The 15,804-nt window shown below is 42.5% G+C and overlaps 2 protein-coding genes and 1 long non-coding RNA gene across 5 annotated transcripts in view; 1 reads left to right on the forward strand and 2 right to left on the reverse strand.

Annotated features, from left to right (window-relative positions):
• Positions 1 to 2,974, forward strand: part of Gm32730 — a 49,487-nt gene extending 46,513 nt beyond the window's left edge. For all 3 annotated transcript variants that reach the window (XR_001780332.1, XR_001780331.1, XR_880207.2), the window contains one exon: positions 1,945 to 2,974. This is a non-coding gene — a long non-coding RNA (predicted gene, 32730). The remainder of the gene's footprint in view (positions 1 to 1,944) is intronic.
• Positions 2,975 to 5,828: 2,854 nt separating this feature from the next.
• Krtap4-2 (keratin associated protein 4-2) lies at positions 5,829 to 6,799 on the reverse strand. The gene has a single exon (NM_026807.2). The coding sequence runs from the start codon at positions 6,737 to 6,739 to the stop codon at positions 6,236 to 6,238; it is 504 nt and encodes a 167-aa protein (NP_081083.2). The 5' UTR covers positions 6,740 to 6,799; the 3' UTR covers positions 5,829 to 6,235.
• An 8,027-nt stretch (positions 6,800 to 14,826) lies between these two features.
• Krtap4-7 (keratin associated protein 4-7) lies at positions 14,827 to 15,804 on the reverse strand. Its single transcript, NM_029613.1, has one exon. It carries the CDS (start codon positions 15,748 to 15,750, stop codon positions 15,244 to 15,246), a length of 507 nt encoding a protein of 168 aa, NP_083889.1. The 5' UTR covers positions 15,751 to 15,804; the 3' UTR covers positions 14,827 to 15,243.

Here is a 15,804-nt window from a genome sequence, read left to right on the forward strand (position 1 = left end):
CATATGACTACATCATTATTTCCTTGTTAGTATTTTCCTTCTTGGAAAAGTTAATTATTTAATTACATAATTGTAATGTTTCTAGTTAAATACTCCAAAAGAAAGAAAACATGACATTTCTTTTTCCTGATGGCTCCTGTGTTTGCAACTGAAACACTGTTCGCATTTTTTTCCATAGTGGGTCACCTGTTGCTACAAGTAACTTGTCACAGGACTCTCTGGCATTTTGTTTTTTAAACGTGGCATTCCCTTCCATCCGTACATTCCTTGAAAATCATAGAAATGCTCTTCCACAAATTCCAGTATGCCTTTTGCTATCAAGGAGTGTTCCTCCCAGGTGAGATTAGAAGGAGTTAGAAGGAAAGGCCATTTAGAAGGAGACTGTCCATCTTTCATGAGAATGATGGTGATTTTGTGTGTCCATTAGAGGATCTGGGAAATGTGCAGACCTGAGAACATTCTAAATTATCAGATCTCATTCCAGTCTCTTAAGTCGAAGAGCTTGGCAGTGGTGCAACTACCTAGAAATAATAGAAACTCAGTTTTTTTGTATGTCTTTCTGAAGAACGATTAAGAGTGGGGAAATTTTATTCATCTTTTAATCATGAAACTGCACAGTAGATTTTTTTTTGCTCACCAAGACATTAAAAAATGTACAGAGTAGGTACTATATTTTATTAGCATTTTATCACGTTTCTCTACCTATCCACCTGTTTATTTATTGTGTGTGGGTACACGCGCCATGTGGGACCTGGGGCCGGAATTCAGGTCACCAGGCTTGACAGCACATGCCTTTACCTGCTGAGTCTCTGAGTCTCATTACTGGTCTGAAATATACACATTCATACACGCACACACACACACACACACACACACACACACACACACACATACATGCATATATACATATATATACATATATGCATATGTATGTGCATGTGCATATACATGTACATATTTTATATAATATTTATACATTTATAAATATATATTATGTAGACTTATCAGGTCTATATGTTGCCAAGTCTGATGATCTGAATTCCAACTCTGGAATCCACATGATGCATGTACCCACACTCACACACATAATAAATAAATAAATAAATAATAAATAGATGAATAAATAAATAGAAAGATAGATAGATAGATAGATAGATAGATAAGTAGGTAGGTAGATAAATGTGACAAAATGTTACTAAAGTATAGAACCTACTCTGTACGTTTTTTGAATGACTTGGTGAGTGAAAAACTTACTGTTCAGTTTCACGATTTAAAGATAAATAAAATTTCCCAACACTTAATCCTTCTCCAGAAAGACATACAGAAATATTTTATATAATATATAATATAAAATACAATATTATATTTTATTAATATATAATATATTTCCATATAATATTATTAATAATATATTTTATATCATAAGGCTGTAATGCATACCAAAGGATCTTAAATGAGATAAGCAATGACTCATAAAGGGGAATTTACTTTTGGTCAGAGACTGTTGTGGTGTATGTGTGTGTGTGTGTGTGTGTGTGTGTGTGTGTGTGTGTGAGAGAGAGAGAGAGAGAGAGAGAGAGAGAGAGAGAGAGAGAGAGAGAGAGAGAAAGACTTTGGCAATATATATGAAAGAGTTTTTGCTGACTGTTCTTAGCACAGAACAAGTAGCCCTTACTCCTTTCTGTGAGTGGTTGGATAGGACACAGGCAGAGGGAAGCATTTGGCACAAGATTAAGACTTAATCTTAATGCAATGACTTAAATGAAGCAACTAAAATCAAAATATGCAGTATATGAATGTGTCCCATGTACTCTTGGTGGGAGTGTAGTTTGTAAAATGTCCCTACATATTAGACACTGTGTGGGTTGTGTCTAGGGGGAATAAATTGTAAAGTGTCACCATGAATCAAACATTGTGTGATTATATTTTTTCTGTTTTTAACAGTTCTATGAAGTCTACTCATTCTTCTTTTGATAGAGGAGCTTAAAGAAGCACAGAGAGGCTAAAATCAAAACATCTGCCCAAGAGGAAACACAACGTGAGCTGAACCTGCCTCTGAGTAGCAGAAGGAGAATGAAGAATTAAGCTTGGAGCCTTTGCTGGAGGTGTTTTATCTTCTTGGAATGCTGCTCAGCCATCAAGGCTCAACAGAGATGTTCTTTCCTGCGTGGTGTCTGTCCTGCTAAATGGCCCTCTCACATGTCATGACCCTCCTTGTCAAGTGGTTTGTGGAATGGATGGAGGCATAGGAGCAGGGCATTGTATAGACTGAAGAAAAGACATGAAGTAGTTCAAAGGTGACTGTTTATTTATCTAATCCATAGCCAGATATTCATACTGCTTATGAGGCGTTTATAGTGCTGTCACCACATAAAGGCTATGTGCAGGAAGCTGCAGAAAACTTGATTTGCAGGGGAAGACTCGTTTACAGATGTCCATCAACAAACACACTGCTCAACTCACTTGTCTACAGCCATAGGGCAAGGGTAGGAAGGGAGGCACTAACCAAATCATAACACCTATTTTTTTTTATTGCCCCAGACTTCCCAGTTTTACTCTTACTGCTAGGAAAACTATCAATTAGGCGAAAATATTTCTGAACGTCCCCTGACTTTGCTTGAATTGTATACACTCTAGAACCTTGAACAAAGACTCCATCCCAGAAAGTTCGAGAGAGGAAATGGGGAAAATGGTCCAAAGAGGAAGGAAAAACCCAAAGCATTTGTATTAATGATGAGATTATACTGTGGGCAGAGGCTAGGTGTGTGAGTGAGTGATGTTTGCTCACTACACGTATGGTTTAATAAGGCTGCACTGCATACCAGTGGATCCTGAATGAGATTAGCAATGACTCACAAAGAGAAATTTACCTTTGGTCACAGACTATCGTGTTGCTTTAAATTCTAAAGACTCTTTGTGTGTGTGTGTGTGTGTGTGTGTGTGTGTGTGTGTGTGTGTGAGAGAGAGAGAGAGAGAGAGAGAGAGAGAGAGAGAGAGAGAGAGAGAGAGAGGATAGAGAGGTTATCCTAGAAAGGTATAAATGATAAATGTTAATTGAATAAACTTAATAATTTTCTTCATGGATTATGTGCAACGAGTTTCTGCCATCATGCTTGTATTCTTATTTCTACGAGGCACAGGCAGATTGAACATTCACTTTAATGAATAGTTACAGCTCTCAAGTCATCGATCGTGGGCAGGTTTTTGGAATAGATGGAAATCTCCAGAGAGCATGTGCTGAGGCAGAGATCGGCATGCTGAAGGCTCATGGGGACATGTTCTGGGGATCAACTGTCCTGGAAGGGAAGGAAAGAGATACTGGGATTAGATACTGGGACAAAACAAAACTGGAAGGATACCTCACGGGCAGGCTAAGTCTGTCTTCTGCGGAGTTCAGAACATGGAATGACGTGTTTGAAGCACGTCTAAATTCGGGAGGGAAATGTGCTTTTTGATCATGCCACCCGGGAAAGGGGCAGCCTTGGGGAAATGTCACCACCTTCAGCAACTGCAATGAGTTCTGCCCAGTTTTCATCCACATTACCTGTCTGCCTCAGAGATGGTCTTTCTATGCAGAAGGATGTATGTCCCACTGATAATCTGCCCCCGGTGAAGCCTGGATGTGGACACAGGCTTACCACACTTGACTCTGGAGTAGAACATATAATGATATTGCTAAGCTGACCACTGGTTGTGTTTAATTCCCTCAACATTGAAGTCTGAAAGGTCATGTGGGCTGTGTGCAGTCTTCCTAGATAATTCTCCCTGTTATGTACTCACGGCTGCTTCATCATTTTTAATCCTACTCCCCTAAAAAAAAACTACCAAGCAATTAATTTATCTGAAACAAAGAAGACTTTCTAGAGAAAACGAGGGAGTGATCAACACGCATTTCTCTCAGAAGTTTGACTCATATATGTTGTCTGCTTTTTTTTTTAAATTTACTTTACAGCCCACTCACTGCCCTCCTCTGATCACCCTCTCCCACAGTCCTTCCTCAATTCTCCCCCTCCCTTTTTCCATTGAGCAGGTGGGGGGCAGGCCCCTTTGGTATCCTTGCTACCCTAGCTCTTCAGGTGTCTGTGAGGCTAGGTGCTGCCTCTCCCACTGAGGCCAGACAAGACAGCCCAGCTAGAACATATCCCTCACATAGGCAACAGCTTTTGGGATACTCCCCACTCTAGTTGTTCAGGACCCACATGAAGGTCAAGCTGCGCATCTGGTACATATGAGTGGGGCAAGCCTAGGTCCAGCCTGTGTTTGTTCTTTGATTGGTGGTTCAGACTCTGAGAGCTCCAAGGGTCTCTGTTGACTCTGTTGGTTTTCACATGGAGTTCCTATCCCCTTTGGGCTCTGCAATTCTTCTTCCTATTCTTCCATAAGAGTCCCCAAGCTCCATCCACTGTTTGGCTATGGGTGTCTGTATCTGTCTGAGTCAGCTGCCGCGTGAAGCCTCTCAGAGCACAATATGCTCCTGTCTGCAAGCAAAACTACCTCAAGACTCAGCTATACCACTCCTGGGCATATACCCAAAAGATGCCCCAACATTTCACAAAGACACTTCCTCAACTATGTTCACAGAAGATTTATTCATAATAGCCAGAAACTGGTAACAGCCTAGATGTCCCTCAACTGAAGAATGGATAAAGAAAATGTGGTTCATTTACACAATGGAATACTATTCAGCTAATGAAAACCAAGACATCGTGAATTTTGCAGGCAAATGGATGAAACTTGAGAATATCATCCTGAGTGAGCTAATCTAGTCCCAAAAGGGCATGCATGGTATGTACTCACTGATAAGTGGATATTAGCCATAAAATACAGGTACCATGGTACACTCCACAGACAAAAAGAAGCTAAACAAGAAGGAAGGCCAAATGAGGAAGCTTGAATCTCACTTAGAAGGGGAAATAAAATATTCATAAGAGGCAGATGGAGGGAGGGGACTGACAGGGAGGGGAGTTGGGGGAGAGGAGTGGGGGTTTCGGGTTCAGGTGAGGGGAAGGACAGGAGAGATGGCTAGATGGCCACGAAAATGAATGGAGCTCTGCAACTGATGGGGGTGTGCTCTGCTTTTTAAGTGTACCAAAATACAATTCTCACGTGGGCAGAAGTTTGTGAGATTTTTGGGTGTAGTTTTTGATGTTACTAGGAGACACAATCTCACAGCAAATTCCCTGATCCTCTATTTCTTAAAATCTTTCCATCTTCTCTTCCACAATGTTCCCTGAGCTGTGGGTGAGGGAATGTTTTTTATAGATGTATCTGTTGGGACTGTGCTCCACAACTCTGCAGAATGATTGGCTGTGGTTTTTGGTAGTAGGCTCAACCTATATCTGGGAATATGTGTGTGCAACAACTGCTGAAAAGAGAGGCAGTAGATTTGAAGGAGAGTAAGGTGGGATATATGGAAGGATTTGGAAGGAGAAATGTCATAATTAAAATACAATCTCAATAAATAGCTAGGTAACTAACTATTTAACTAAGATTAAAAAAAATACATTTACCCAGGAAACATATGCAAAGGCTTCAAGGTTTCTTTCTCTCTTTTTAAATTTTAATCCCCCCCCCCACTCTGTGTGTGTGTGTGTGTGTGTGTGTGTGTGTGTGTTTGCAGTTGCCACAGCATGCATGTACTCAGAGAACCACTCATGGTAGTCAGTCTCCTCCCACCCCGTGATTGCCAGGTTTACAGCTCTGATCAGCAGGTTTGTTAATTAACTAACTGCCTTTATCCACTGTACCATTTCACTCACCCTCTTTTTTTGATTTTTTAACATATTTACATATATATTTTTAAAGAAAGAAGCAGTCGCATTCAATTTTTATTATCCTTGTGTTGGATGTTTATTTTTGTTACACAGAAGTAGTAAAGTATGAAAAATCTTTGCAAAAGCTATAAAAGACAATTAGTGGATTTTAATGTCATGGGGATTAAAAATGCATACTCATCTAAGTGCCAGGGATAATTTAAATTCCTCCAGCATGATGAATAGATAAAAATACAAGGTGAGACATGTTGTGGGAGATCTGTTAAGCTATTTGGAGGTATTTGATAAAATCATTTTAAGCAAGAGTTTTGGACAGAAGTCAGAATGTTCACACGGAACAATTGCAAACAAGTCTGACTTCTGGGACTCAGGAGATCAAGTCCCTCAAACACTATGCACTTTTTAGAAGGAAGGACTTCATCTGCTGAGATTGAAGAGATAAATGGCATATTCAAAGAGATTTAGCAGCAGGGGATGGCACAGCACATGGGGCGGGGGCAGGTGGAGATGACACAGGTGGGGCGGTAGCAAGTGGTTTGGCAGCAGACCTGACCACAGACTGGTCTCAGACAGCAGCAGGGGCGGCAACAGGGGCGGCAGCAGGGTCGGCAGCAGGGACGGCAACAGGGGCTGCAGCAAGGGCTGCAGCAGGGGCGGCAGCAGGGGCGGCAGCAACTAGAACCACAGCAGCTGGAGCTACCACAGGAGGGTTGACAGCAGCTGGAAATGCAGCAGCTGGGGCGGCAGCAGGTCGGCTGGCAGCACACAGACTGGCAGCACTGGGGCCTGCAGCAACTGGGCCTGCAGCAGCTGGACACACAGCAGCTGGGCCTGCAGCAGCTGGACACACAGCAGCTGGGGCGGCAGCAGGTGGTCCTACAGCAGGTGGTTTGGCAGCAGCTGGGCTGGCAGCAGCCTTGGCCACAGCCCTCTTCAGAGCAGACAGAGCCACAAGAGCTGACCATGGTGTCAGAGGTGGAGGTTCTGGGTAGGCTTACAAGATGGGGAGAGTTCCTTGTCTAGTCTCTTCCTTTGCTGTCTCCTGCTTTTTATACCCTGCTGAGGGTCACATGACTCTTGTTTATACTATGGAAGATCAGTTAGTTTGAGTTAATTAGTTGTGTTATCTATATATAGAAAAAGCTGCTTCCTTTTCCTGCTATATTCCAAGCTATCCAATTTGGCAAAGCCCAAGAGAATCAACTTTCCTTTTCTCACTTTGATATTATATCCCCTAAAGTAGACACAGTCCATGACTTGTCTCTTTGGGTTGAGTGTTCATTGCTTATTTCTGGTCTTATCCTGGGGAAATATGTTCAGAATGGACTTTATGGTGATTGTATCTCTGGCCACAACAGGTTAGAACTGGGTCTTTAGAGATACAAGTGGGAAAACAGGATGAAATACTGTTATTTTGGGAGTGTGAAGGCGGGTGGAAGCTTGTAATCAACAAAGAATACTGTATTTCTCAAATAGTCTAGTTTAGGGAGGGTCCTAGCAGTTTTGTCTTATTTAATCTCTCAAAGGTAAAACAATCTTGCAGTGATAATTACTTTTGAATAGCAAAAGCATGTTGGCATGATGGGTCCTTAAAAATTATTAAATTTTTAGTTTTATGTTCATCAGAGTGGGAAGAGTTAAAGGCATATTTTGATCAGCCTTTTGGTAAGTCAACAAGCCTAGTGAATATGTACAAGTAATGATCTTAATATATTGTCTACATGCATGAAATTCCTAAAGAATAAATGAAAATAATTTAAAAAGCTGTGTCTTGTTCATATTCTGAGTTATTTTTCTCAATAATGTATATTGGAGAAGTTTTTGCTTCAGATAAGACACAGATAAAGTCATAAGCATTCTTTTGCAGATAACTAAGGGAACATGATACGTACATGGTAAAGAGCTTGTCAGATTTTCCAAGGGTTGTTGGAAATCACATGCTTAATAAAGTCAATAAAATCATGTGTTTAAGTCAGTGCATTCCCAGTTGGCAGTGAGATAATTCTGATAGTTAAAATTGGTTGAATACCTACTGTGTGCCTGGCATTTTTGGAGTCCTCTGTAATTGTTGTCTTATTTACATTTCTCGAGGACTCTGTGAAATGGGTGCAATTCTTGTTAATTCCTTACACTACGGTCCTAAATGGACTGAAGGGACATAGCCAGTCTCTCATAGAATATGAAGAATGATAATCTGGTGTAATTTCTTACAACTAGAGTATTTTATTTTCCTAGGAAGTTTTCTTCCTTGTCACATTAGCAAACTCCTAGTCATCCTTCAACACCCAGCACAGCTCACTTCCGATCATTGTTTACATTTATTGCCCTCACTCTTCCTTTCCCCACTGCCTCTGTCCTAGAGTGTCACATCACATCAGAATTGTCAACATGTCTAATCACCCGTGTAGATCACAGAGAAAGACAATACTCGATGAGAGAATTTGAGGATTTTCTTGACTTTATACTGAATGTTGTGCCATTAAGAGGAAAGAGGAGTGTGAGCCGCGCCCAGGCTTTGCAAACATTTGGAGGTGTGAGGATGACAGGAGGCAGGAAGAACACCGAGGTCATGGTTGTAGTGCAGGAGGGAAAGGTGAATGCCTGCCTAGGGTTGTAAGAATAAATGTAGAAAGGAAAAACATTGGTAAAACAGATTTCAATGACATTAGCTAGAGCTAGTTATAAAGCCAACAGCCATAACGAAGCCTCACCCGTCACGGAGAAGCTCAGTTTAATATGCTTCTGTCTCATGCATGTAAAAATACACTCTTTTGCAGTCAAATCCTTCCTGATAGTCTTAGCATGAAAAATACACACTAATAATCAGTACACATGTTATACATCTATGAAACTATCAAAGAATGAAGTCAATGACAGTTTTAAAATGCTACAAACTAAGTCATCTCTCTCTCTCTCTCTCTCTCTCTCTCTCTCACACACACACACACACACACATTAGTACAATGTAAAGAGCTTCTAAGATAAATTAGAAGGAATCCAGTCCCAGGTGAAAACGCATGTCTAGAAAAGTCATAGAAGGAAACTTACTACTGTTGTTTAGCTAAATTCATATAGAGGCAAGCTGTCTTCTGGATGTGTATATTTATACCTGTAGACAAGTGCTACTTTCAGTTTTAAGCAGAGAAACTTCTATTTGCAGCCAGCAGCAATGAATGCAGATTATACAGCTGCTCAAAGTGCTGAGAATCACTGACAGCCAAATGCTTAGCCTTAAATTAGACTTTTACATCACACTCTAAGGCTTCGGGAACATTGCCAAAGAGGGGACTAGAAGAATATAAGATCAGAGGATAGGGAGGAGGGCTGTTGGCCTTCATCCTCCAAGCAAGGCACAGCTTCTAACAGGACAGATGCAGAGCCACCCATTCTGATTCTGAACAAGACTGGCCTTGTCAGCAGTCAGCCATGGATTAGGGTGGGGCTCTAATCATTCCTGCTGTCTAATCATTCAACTGTTGGCTATTGATAGATTCTAGGGTAGGTGGAGTCCTTGCCTTTAATTTCTATACTCACTGGGGAGTGGACCAGGCACCAAACTTAGTATCACACACATGGGCCTGATTAAAGCCAAGTGTTTCACAAAACAAAACAAAAAGACGTAAATGAGGGAACAGTATTTGTAGGGAGAAGGAGAACTGGTGGGGTGGGAAGGAGTTAAGAGACGGTGAAGGTGAGAGGAATCCAAATATACTATACTCATATATGAAATCTGCAAAGAAGAAATGTAATCAATAAAAAAGTGAAAAATGTGAAACTACATAACTTCAGACATTGGACATTTGTGATGAGTAGGGTATAATCATGCTCAACTCCCATTTTCCAGGACATAATGTCTTGAAAGGGCATGGGACAGATGGACAGATTTGATGCTTGAGAAAGGTAAGCTAATTCACTAGCAGATGAAAAGTGCACATTTATAATTATGTTTCTGATGTTAGGAAGACACTCCTTTTGCAGGCTTTTGGTTTGCTTTGCTATTTTTGTCTTACTGTTTGTTTTGACTTTCATTTTTGAGGGTATTTTTTCCCTCTTCATTGATTCTGTGTGAATTTCACATTATGTACCTTGGTCTCGTTCATCTCCCTGTGCCCTTGCACCCGCCCTCAACCCTTATAACCTCTCCCATGAAAGAAAAAAAAACCTTCATTGTGGAAGCTGCAGTATGCTACAGTGTGTCCCACACTCTACCCTTTAGTCCACACTTCTTTGCTTGCAAATGTTCATTGCAATGAGTCATTGGTCTGGTTTGAGGCCACTGGCTTATACTATACTATCAGTACTGGATCCTCACTGGGGCTCCTTTCGGATAGCCTGTTGTTGCCCTGGGTCATAGAGATCGAATAGCTTTGGATCTGCAGGATCGTCCCCATCCACACAGCAGTTCATACAGGGGGTATATGTTGGGATGGGCCAACTCAAAGGCTGGATCTTGACCTGGCTTGTAGCTGAACTGATCAGCCTGCCAATGTTCCTGAGCCCACGCCACCAGGGTGAGCTTTCTAGCACTATCCCGGCTAGCTCACCCAATGCCATAGCCAGCAACGTGCAAACCCAGCTCTCCCAATCTCATGCCCTCAGGCCAGATTTCCTGCATGCCACAGAGGGGGAAGAAGAGGGTGGGGGGCATTGCCACACAGTAGACAAGTTTCAGCACCAGCTCTTCCATGCTCATGCCCTTGGTGTGGCTCACCTGAGCCCTCACCACCAGGGTCAGCTTTACTGTGCTGCTCAGTTGAGGTGCAGAAGATGCCCATTCTCCTGAGAGCTGTAGCTGCTGTGGGGCAGGGCCAACTCTCTCACAGTGCCCAGGTGAGGGGTGGGGTCAGCTCCATATAGCCCTCAGATATTAACATGGCCCCAGATGGCAGCCCAGATCAGGCATGCCTGCCTGGTGTTTGGTGGTAACATATCCTAGCTGCTGTGGGGCCACAAACCCCGCAGATATAGTCCTGGGTTGCAGTGGGGGACCGGCAGGACCTCACTATGGCTGTATGTGGCTGGCTGCTCACATCATGCTGCCCCTCAGTACTCTTGAGTCTCCGGTTCTGCCTCTCCTCATTGTGCACACATCCTTCTGCTTCTCTTTCTCTTCCATCTCTCCACAACTTACTTGTTCATCTTAGTGGCATCCCGGACTTCTGGATGTCTGGGATTGTCTCAGGAGTGTTATGCCCTGCCTGTGCTGTGTGGGACCAGGCTGACATTGCTTCAGCTGTGGTCTGTCTGCCCTGACCACATGAGCTTATTTTTTGTTTGTTTAGAGAGGAAGGACACAAAGTTTGGTGTGAGGGGAAGATATGAAAGGAACACAATAAAGGAAGAATATCAAAATATTTTGTATGAAAAAAAGCTTAAATAAAAAGAGAGAAAAGGGTGAATCAAATAACTTAAAAAATCTCATTGATATTTGAGATGGAGGAATTACCTCTAAATAAATAGAATTTATTATTTAAACTTAAAAATAGATTAGAAAAAGATCAGTTGCTTAAAAGGGAGAAATATGTTCCCTGAAAAGATGCATGAAAGTGGGAAGATGCTACAACCACTCCAGTGCAGTCTGCTTGATAGGCCTAAAGCCTGAAAGCAGTCATGAGGCAAAGAGTTTCATGGAAACAGCCTCCTGGAACCTTGGCATTCTCATAGCCCATATACTCAAAACCTGTCCCCGCGTTAGTCTGGCGTCTGGATCTGTGTGCTCTCTTTCATTATTGTTTTATTATAAGTGCCTTTAAGAATTGATTTTTGACATAGCTAAGCCTCCACCAGTGTTCCAATGGTTCCTAGAAAATCCTTGAAGCCGAAGGTGAGCTTGGAATTCAGTAAGAATGTTACCTATTCAGTAACATTCAAATTTACTTCTAGTAGAGACAGTGAAAATAATCAGGCATTACAAAGTACAGAGCTAGGAAATCTCAGGGCTAGTCTGCATAGTAATTACTTAGGACAAGAGCCAAGTCACACCTAAACACAGGAATATACAACGGCCTAGCAAATAGGTGGGTTGTCGAATGAAAGAGTTAGTGGAAGGGAATTCCTCTAGTACAGGTTTCTTCACTAGGCCCAGAGGAATAGCATAATCAGGTATTTACTAAAGAAGCCCTGGTGGTGGGTTTAACAATAGACTAGCATTGCATCAGAGCATTCACCTGGCTCCATTTTAAGTGGTAAACTCAGCCTGCTCCCCGCCATCTTTTTATGTATGCATTCTTTTTTGTTTTGTGTCAATGTAACTTGGAGGATGTGTTTGCCTGGCTTTTCTTGTTTTCCTTCTGTATAAAAAAGCCTGGTGTTCGTTTGGACAATACATTCTGATCCACACTCCCTTGTGTTGTGTCTGTTTGTCACCCCCACTCTCGCCAACTCCTTGCCCACTTGCTCCTTGCCCACCTGCAACCAGAAACTCGTTCCCCACAGACAGGATACCCAATAGAGGTTAGACTGTAGCAGGAAGAAAAGTGTAATCTACTTCAAGGCTTTGAAAATATTTGGAGGGGTCAATGACAGGAGGTGGAATAAGTCATGTGACCCTTTCATGCATAATAAAAGAAATAAAATACTAAGAGATGCTACTTTTCATCCATTAGGGTTTCAAACAAACCCAAATTTGACAATATAGAAATAAGCATGTTTGTGATTTTCTTATAAAGATTTGTCAATAAATAGCAGCATTATTCTTGTACATATCTATATGACAGTATTTTTTACAGGATTATTTATATCAGTTCTATTCACAATGGGAAATAAAATAACAGAGCAGAACTGGACAAGACCAGCCACTCTTTAATAGGGTGCAAAGGAGTAAATTCTGGCACATTTCTAAAATGCAGCAGTGGGCAGCCCTAAAAGTGAACAGGGGGTCTCTCTCTGTGCTGTTATGAAGCAGTATATTGTAAGCAGTTGTAAAGCAAGTGAGTAAAATGTGCATCAATCCTATACATTCTAAACATTTTATACATTCCAAACAGCCCAAGGTACATATGTAAAAATACCTGTGGTCTAGAGGGATTGCTCAGAGGTCAAGAGCATCTGGTGTTCTTCCAGAGGATCTGGTTTTGATCCCTAGCACCCACACTGTGGCTCAAAATATTTGTAACTCGAGCTCCACTGCATCTGATTGTCTCCAAGGTACCAGGCCCACATGTGGTGCACAGACATACATGCAGATGAAATGTTCACACACATAAAATATATTTAAAACACTGTGCACACACACATTCAAGTTGAGGAAGTGAGGCCATTAGGAAGGAAGAAGGAAAGAAAGAAAGAAAGAAAGAAAGAAAGAAAGAAAGAAAGAAAGAAAGAAAGAAAGGAAGGAAGGAAGGAAGGAAGGAAAAGAGAGAAGAAAAAGAGAGAGGAGGAAAAGAGAAAGAGAGAAGAAAGAGAGAAAGAAAGGAAGAAAGGAAAGCATCTCCATGTGAAGTGACGATAGAGTAGCGGGGTGGGTTTAGTTGCTTGTCTAAGACAACTGAAAGGCCAAACAGGAAGGGAACATAGGTTTGCAGATACTGGCTGTCAGGTAGGGCTGGAGACTGGGCCTGCTGGTGTGTGGCAGAGAGAAGAGGTGGAGGAGAAGGAGAAGATCTGTGCTGTCTTTCAAGACTCGGGCATCTATATCATCTTTAAACAAAGAGATACCTTGTCTTTCAACAACAAAAGAGATCTTTTTCTTCTCCATAGTGCTCAGGGACATAAGGTCTTTAGTTATACCACGATGATGCTACCATTCCATATCCTAGTGTCTTCTTTCCTAGTTAGGGAATCTAACTTGGTGTGGCAGAACTGTCTGGATGGGGAGAAGAAGCATCCTGGAGCTTAGTTACTTTAAATCAGAATTGTCTTCAACTTCATCTTTCCTCTGTTTGCAAATGAAAGTTTACACACACACACACACACACACACACACACACACACACACACAAACACACACACACAAACACACACACACACACACACACACACACAAACACACACACACACACACACACACACACACACACACACACACACACACACACACACACACACACACGATGTTTAATATAAATCCCCCAATCTCTCACATTCATCCTCTGTCTTCATATTTAGCACTTTGAGTGCTAATTGCATTTTTTTAAAAAATCAGTTGATGGTCCATCCTTTCGTCTCAGCTCCAAACTTTGTCTCTGTAACTCCTTCCATGGGTGTTTTGTTCCCAATTCTAAGAAGGGGCAAAGTGTCCACACTTTGGTCTTCGTTCTTCTTGAGTTTCATGCGTTTAACAAATTGTATCTTATATCTTGGGTATTCTAAGTTTCTGGGCTAATATCCACTTATCAGCGAGTACATATTGTGCGAGTTCTTTTGTGATTGGGTTACCTCACTCAGGATGATGCCCTCCAGGTCCATCCATTTGCCTAGGAATTTCATAAATTCATTCTTTTTAGAGAAAGTACCCAAGGAGCTGAAGGGATCTGCAATCCTATAGGTGGAAAAACAATATGAACTAACCAATACTGCACCCTCCCCCCGTCGGAGCTCGTGTCTCTAGCTGCATATGAATCAGAAGATGGCCTAGTCGGCCAGTAGTGGAAAGAGAGGCCCATTGGTTGTGCAAACTTTATATGCCTCAGTACAGGGGAACGCCAGGGCCAAGAAGTGGGAGTGGGTGGGTGGGGGAGTAGGTGGGTGAGCGTGTGGGGGACTTTTGGGATATCACTGGAAATGTAAATGAAATAAATAACCAATAAAAAAATCAGTTGATACTGAATTCTACTATCCTTGTAGAATGTATGAGATGTTTGCAAATGCATAATATCAATGCGTAGAACATGATTTGCAGTCTTTCTAAAATGAATTTTCTGATTTTTATCCATGAGCTTTTCACTGCTGCCTAAAAACAAAGGAGATGGTTGATGAAAAAAGATAAATGTAGTTAAACGTTTTCTTTTTCACTAGAAAAGGCTTGTCATCCACCCTACAGGTATGGGCAAAACACAAGGTCTTCAGGATGAAAGAGAAATATTAGAGAATGATACAATCACACTGGTTTTCTAAGTGGGAAAGTAGTGGTTTATTTTGACACAGTGACACAACACAGGGCACCTGGGGGAATAAGAATGACCGAAGAGCATCTTCATTGAACAATTAAGTCGGGGACTATGAAGATCAACAGTAGAGAACTATTGAAGTCAACCTGAGGACCCTTGAGAGTTGTAACTTGGACCTAAGTGTTAAGAATCTGGGGATGATTCAATTCAGCAGCTGGTGCAGTAGAAGCTAATTCACACTTCTATGGGAAGGAAAGGTCCACATAAAGAATGTGGATTGAAGCTAGAATAGCCATTGTTGGGTCCAATGAAATATAGAGATGTTACTCAGCAAAACAACATCCATCGATATGACTCTGTATGCCCCTGTCGCCAACTGTGGGGACAAAGATGAAATAGAAGCTGGATCAAGGCATGGAGGCTCAGCAACAGGGGGTGGCACAGCACATGGGGCGAGGGCAGGTGGAGATGACACAAGTGGGGCGGTAGCAAGTGGTTTGGCAGCAGACCTGACCGCAGACTGGTCTCAGACAGCAGCAGGGGCGGCAACAGGGGCGGCAGCAAGGGCGGCAGCAGCTGGAGCCACAGCAGCTAGAACCACCACAAGATGGTTGGCAGCAGCTGGAGATGCAGCAGCTGGGGCGGCAGCAGCTGGGGCGGCAGCAGGTGGGCTGGCAGCACGCAGACTGGCAGCACTGGGGTCTGCAGCAGCTGGACACACAGCAGCTGGGCCTGCAGCAACTGGGCCTACAGCAGCTGGGGCGACAGCAGCTGGAGATGCAGCAGCTGGGGCGGCAGCAGGTGGGCTGGCAGCACACAGACTGGCAGCACTGAGGCCTGCAGCAGCTGGACACACAGCAGCTGGGCTGGCAGCAGCCTTGGCTACAGCCCTCCTCAGAGCAGACAGAGCCACAACAGGAGCTGACCATGGTGTTAGAGGTGGAGGTTCTGGGTGGGTTTCTGAGAGAGTGATTTGAGGATCT

Source organism: Mus musculus, chromosome 11, assembly GCF_000001635.26.
Source record: "Mus musculus strain C57BL/6J chromosome 11, GRCm38.p6 C57BL/6J".
Classification (NCBI taxonomy): domain Eukaryota; kingdom Metazoa; phylum Chordata; class Mammalia; order Rodentia; family Muridae; genus Mus; species Mus musculus.

Coding starts and splice junctions, on each gene's coding strand:
- Krtap4-2 (NM_026807.2), bottom strand. CDS start 6,739: ATGGTCAGCTCTTGTGGCTCTGTCTGCTCTGAAGAGGGCTGTGGCCAA.
- Krtap4-7 (NM_029613.1), bottom strand. CDS start 15,750: ATGGTCAGCTCCTGTTGTGGCTCTGTCTGCTCTGAGGAGGGCTGTAGC.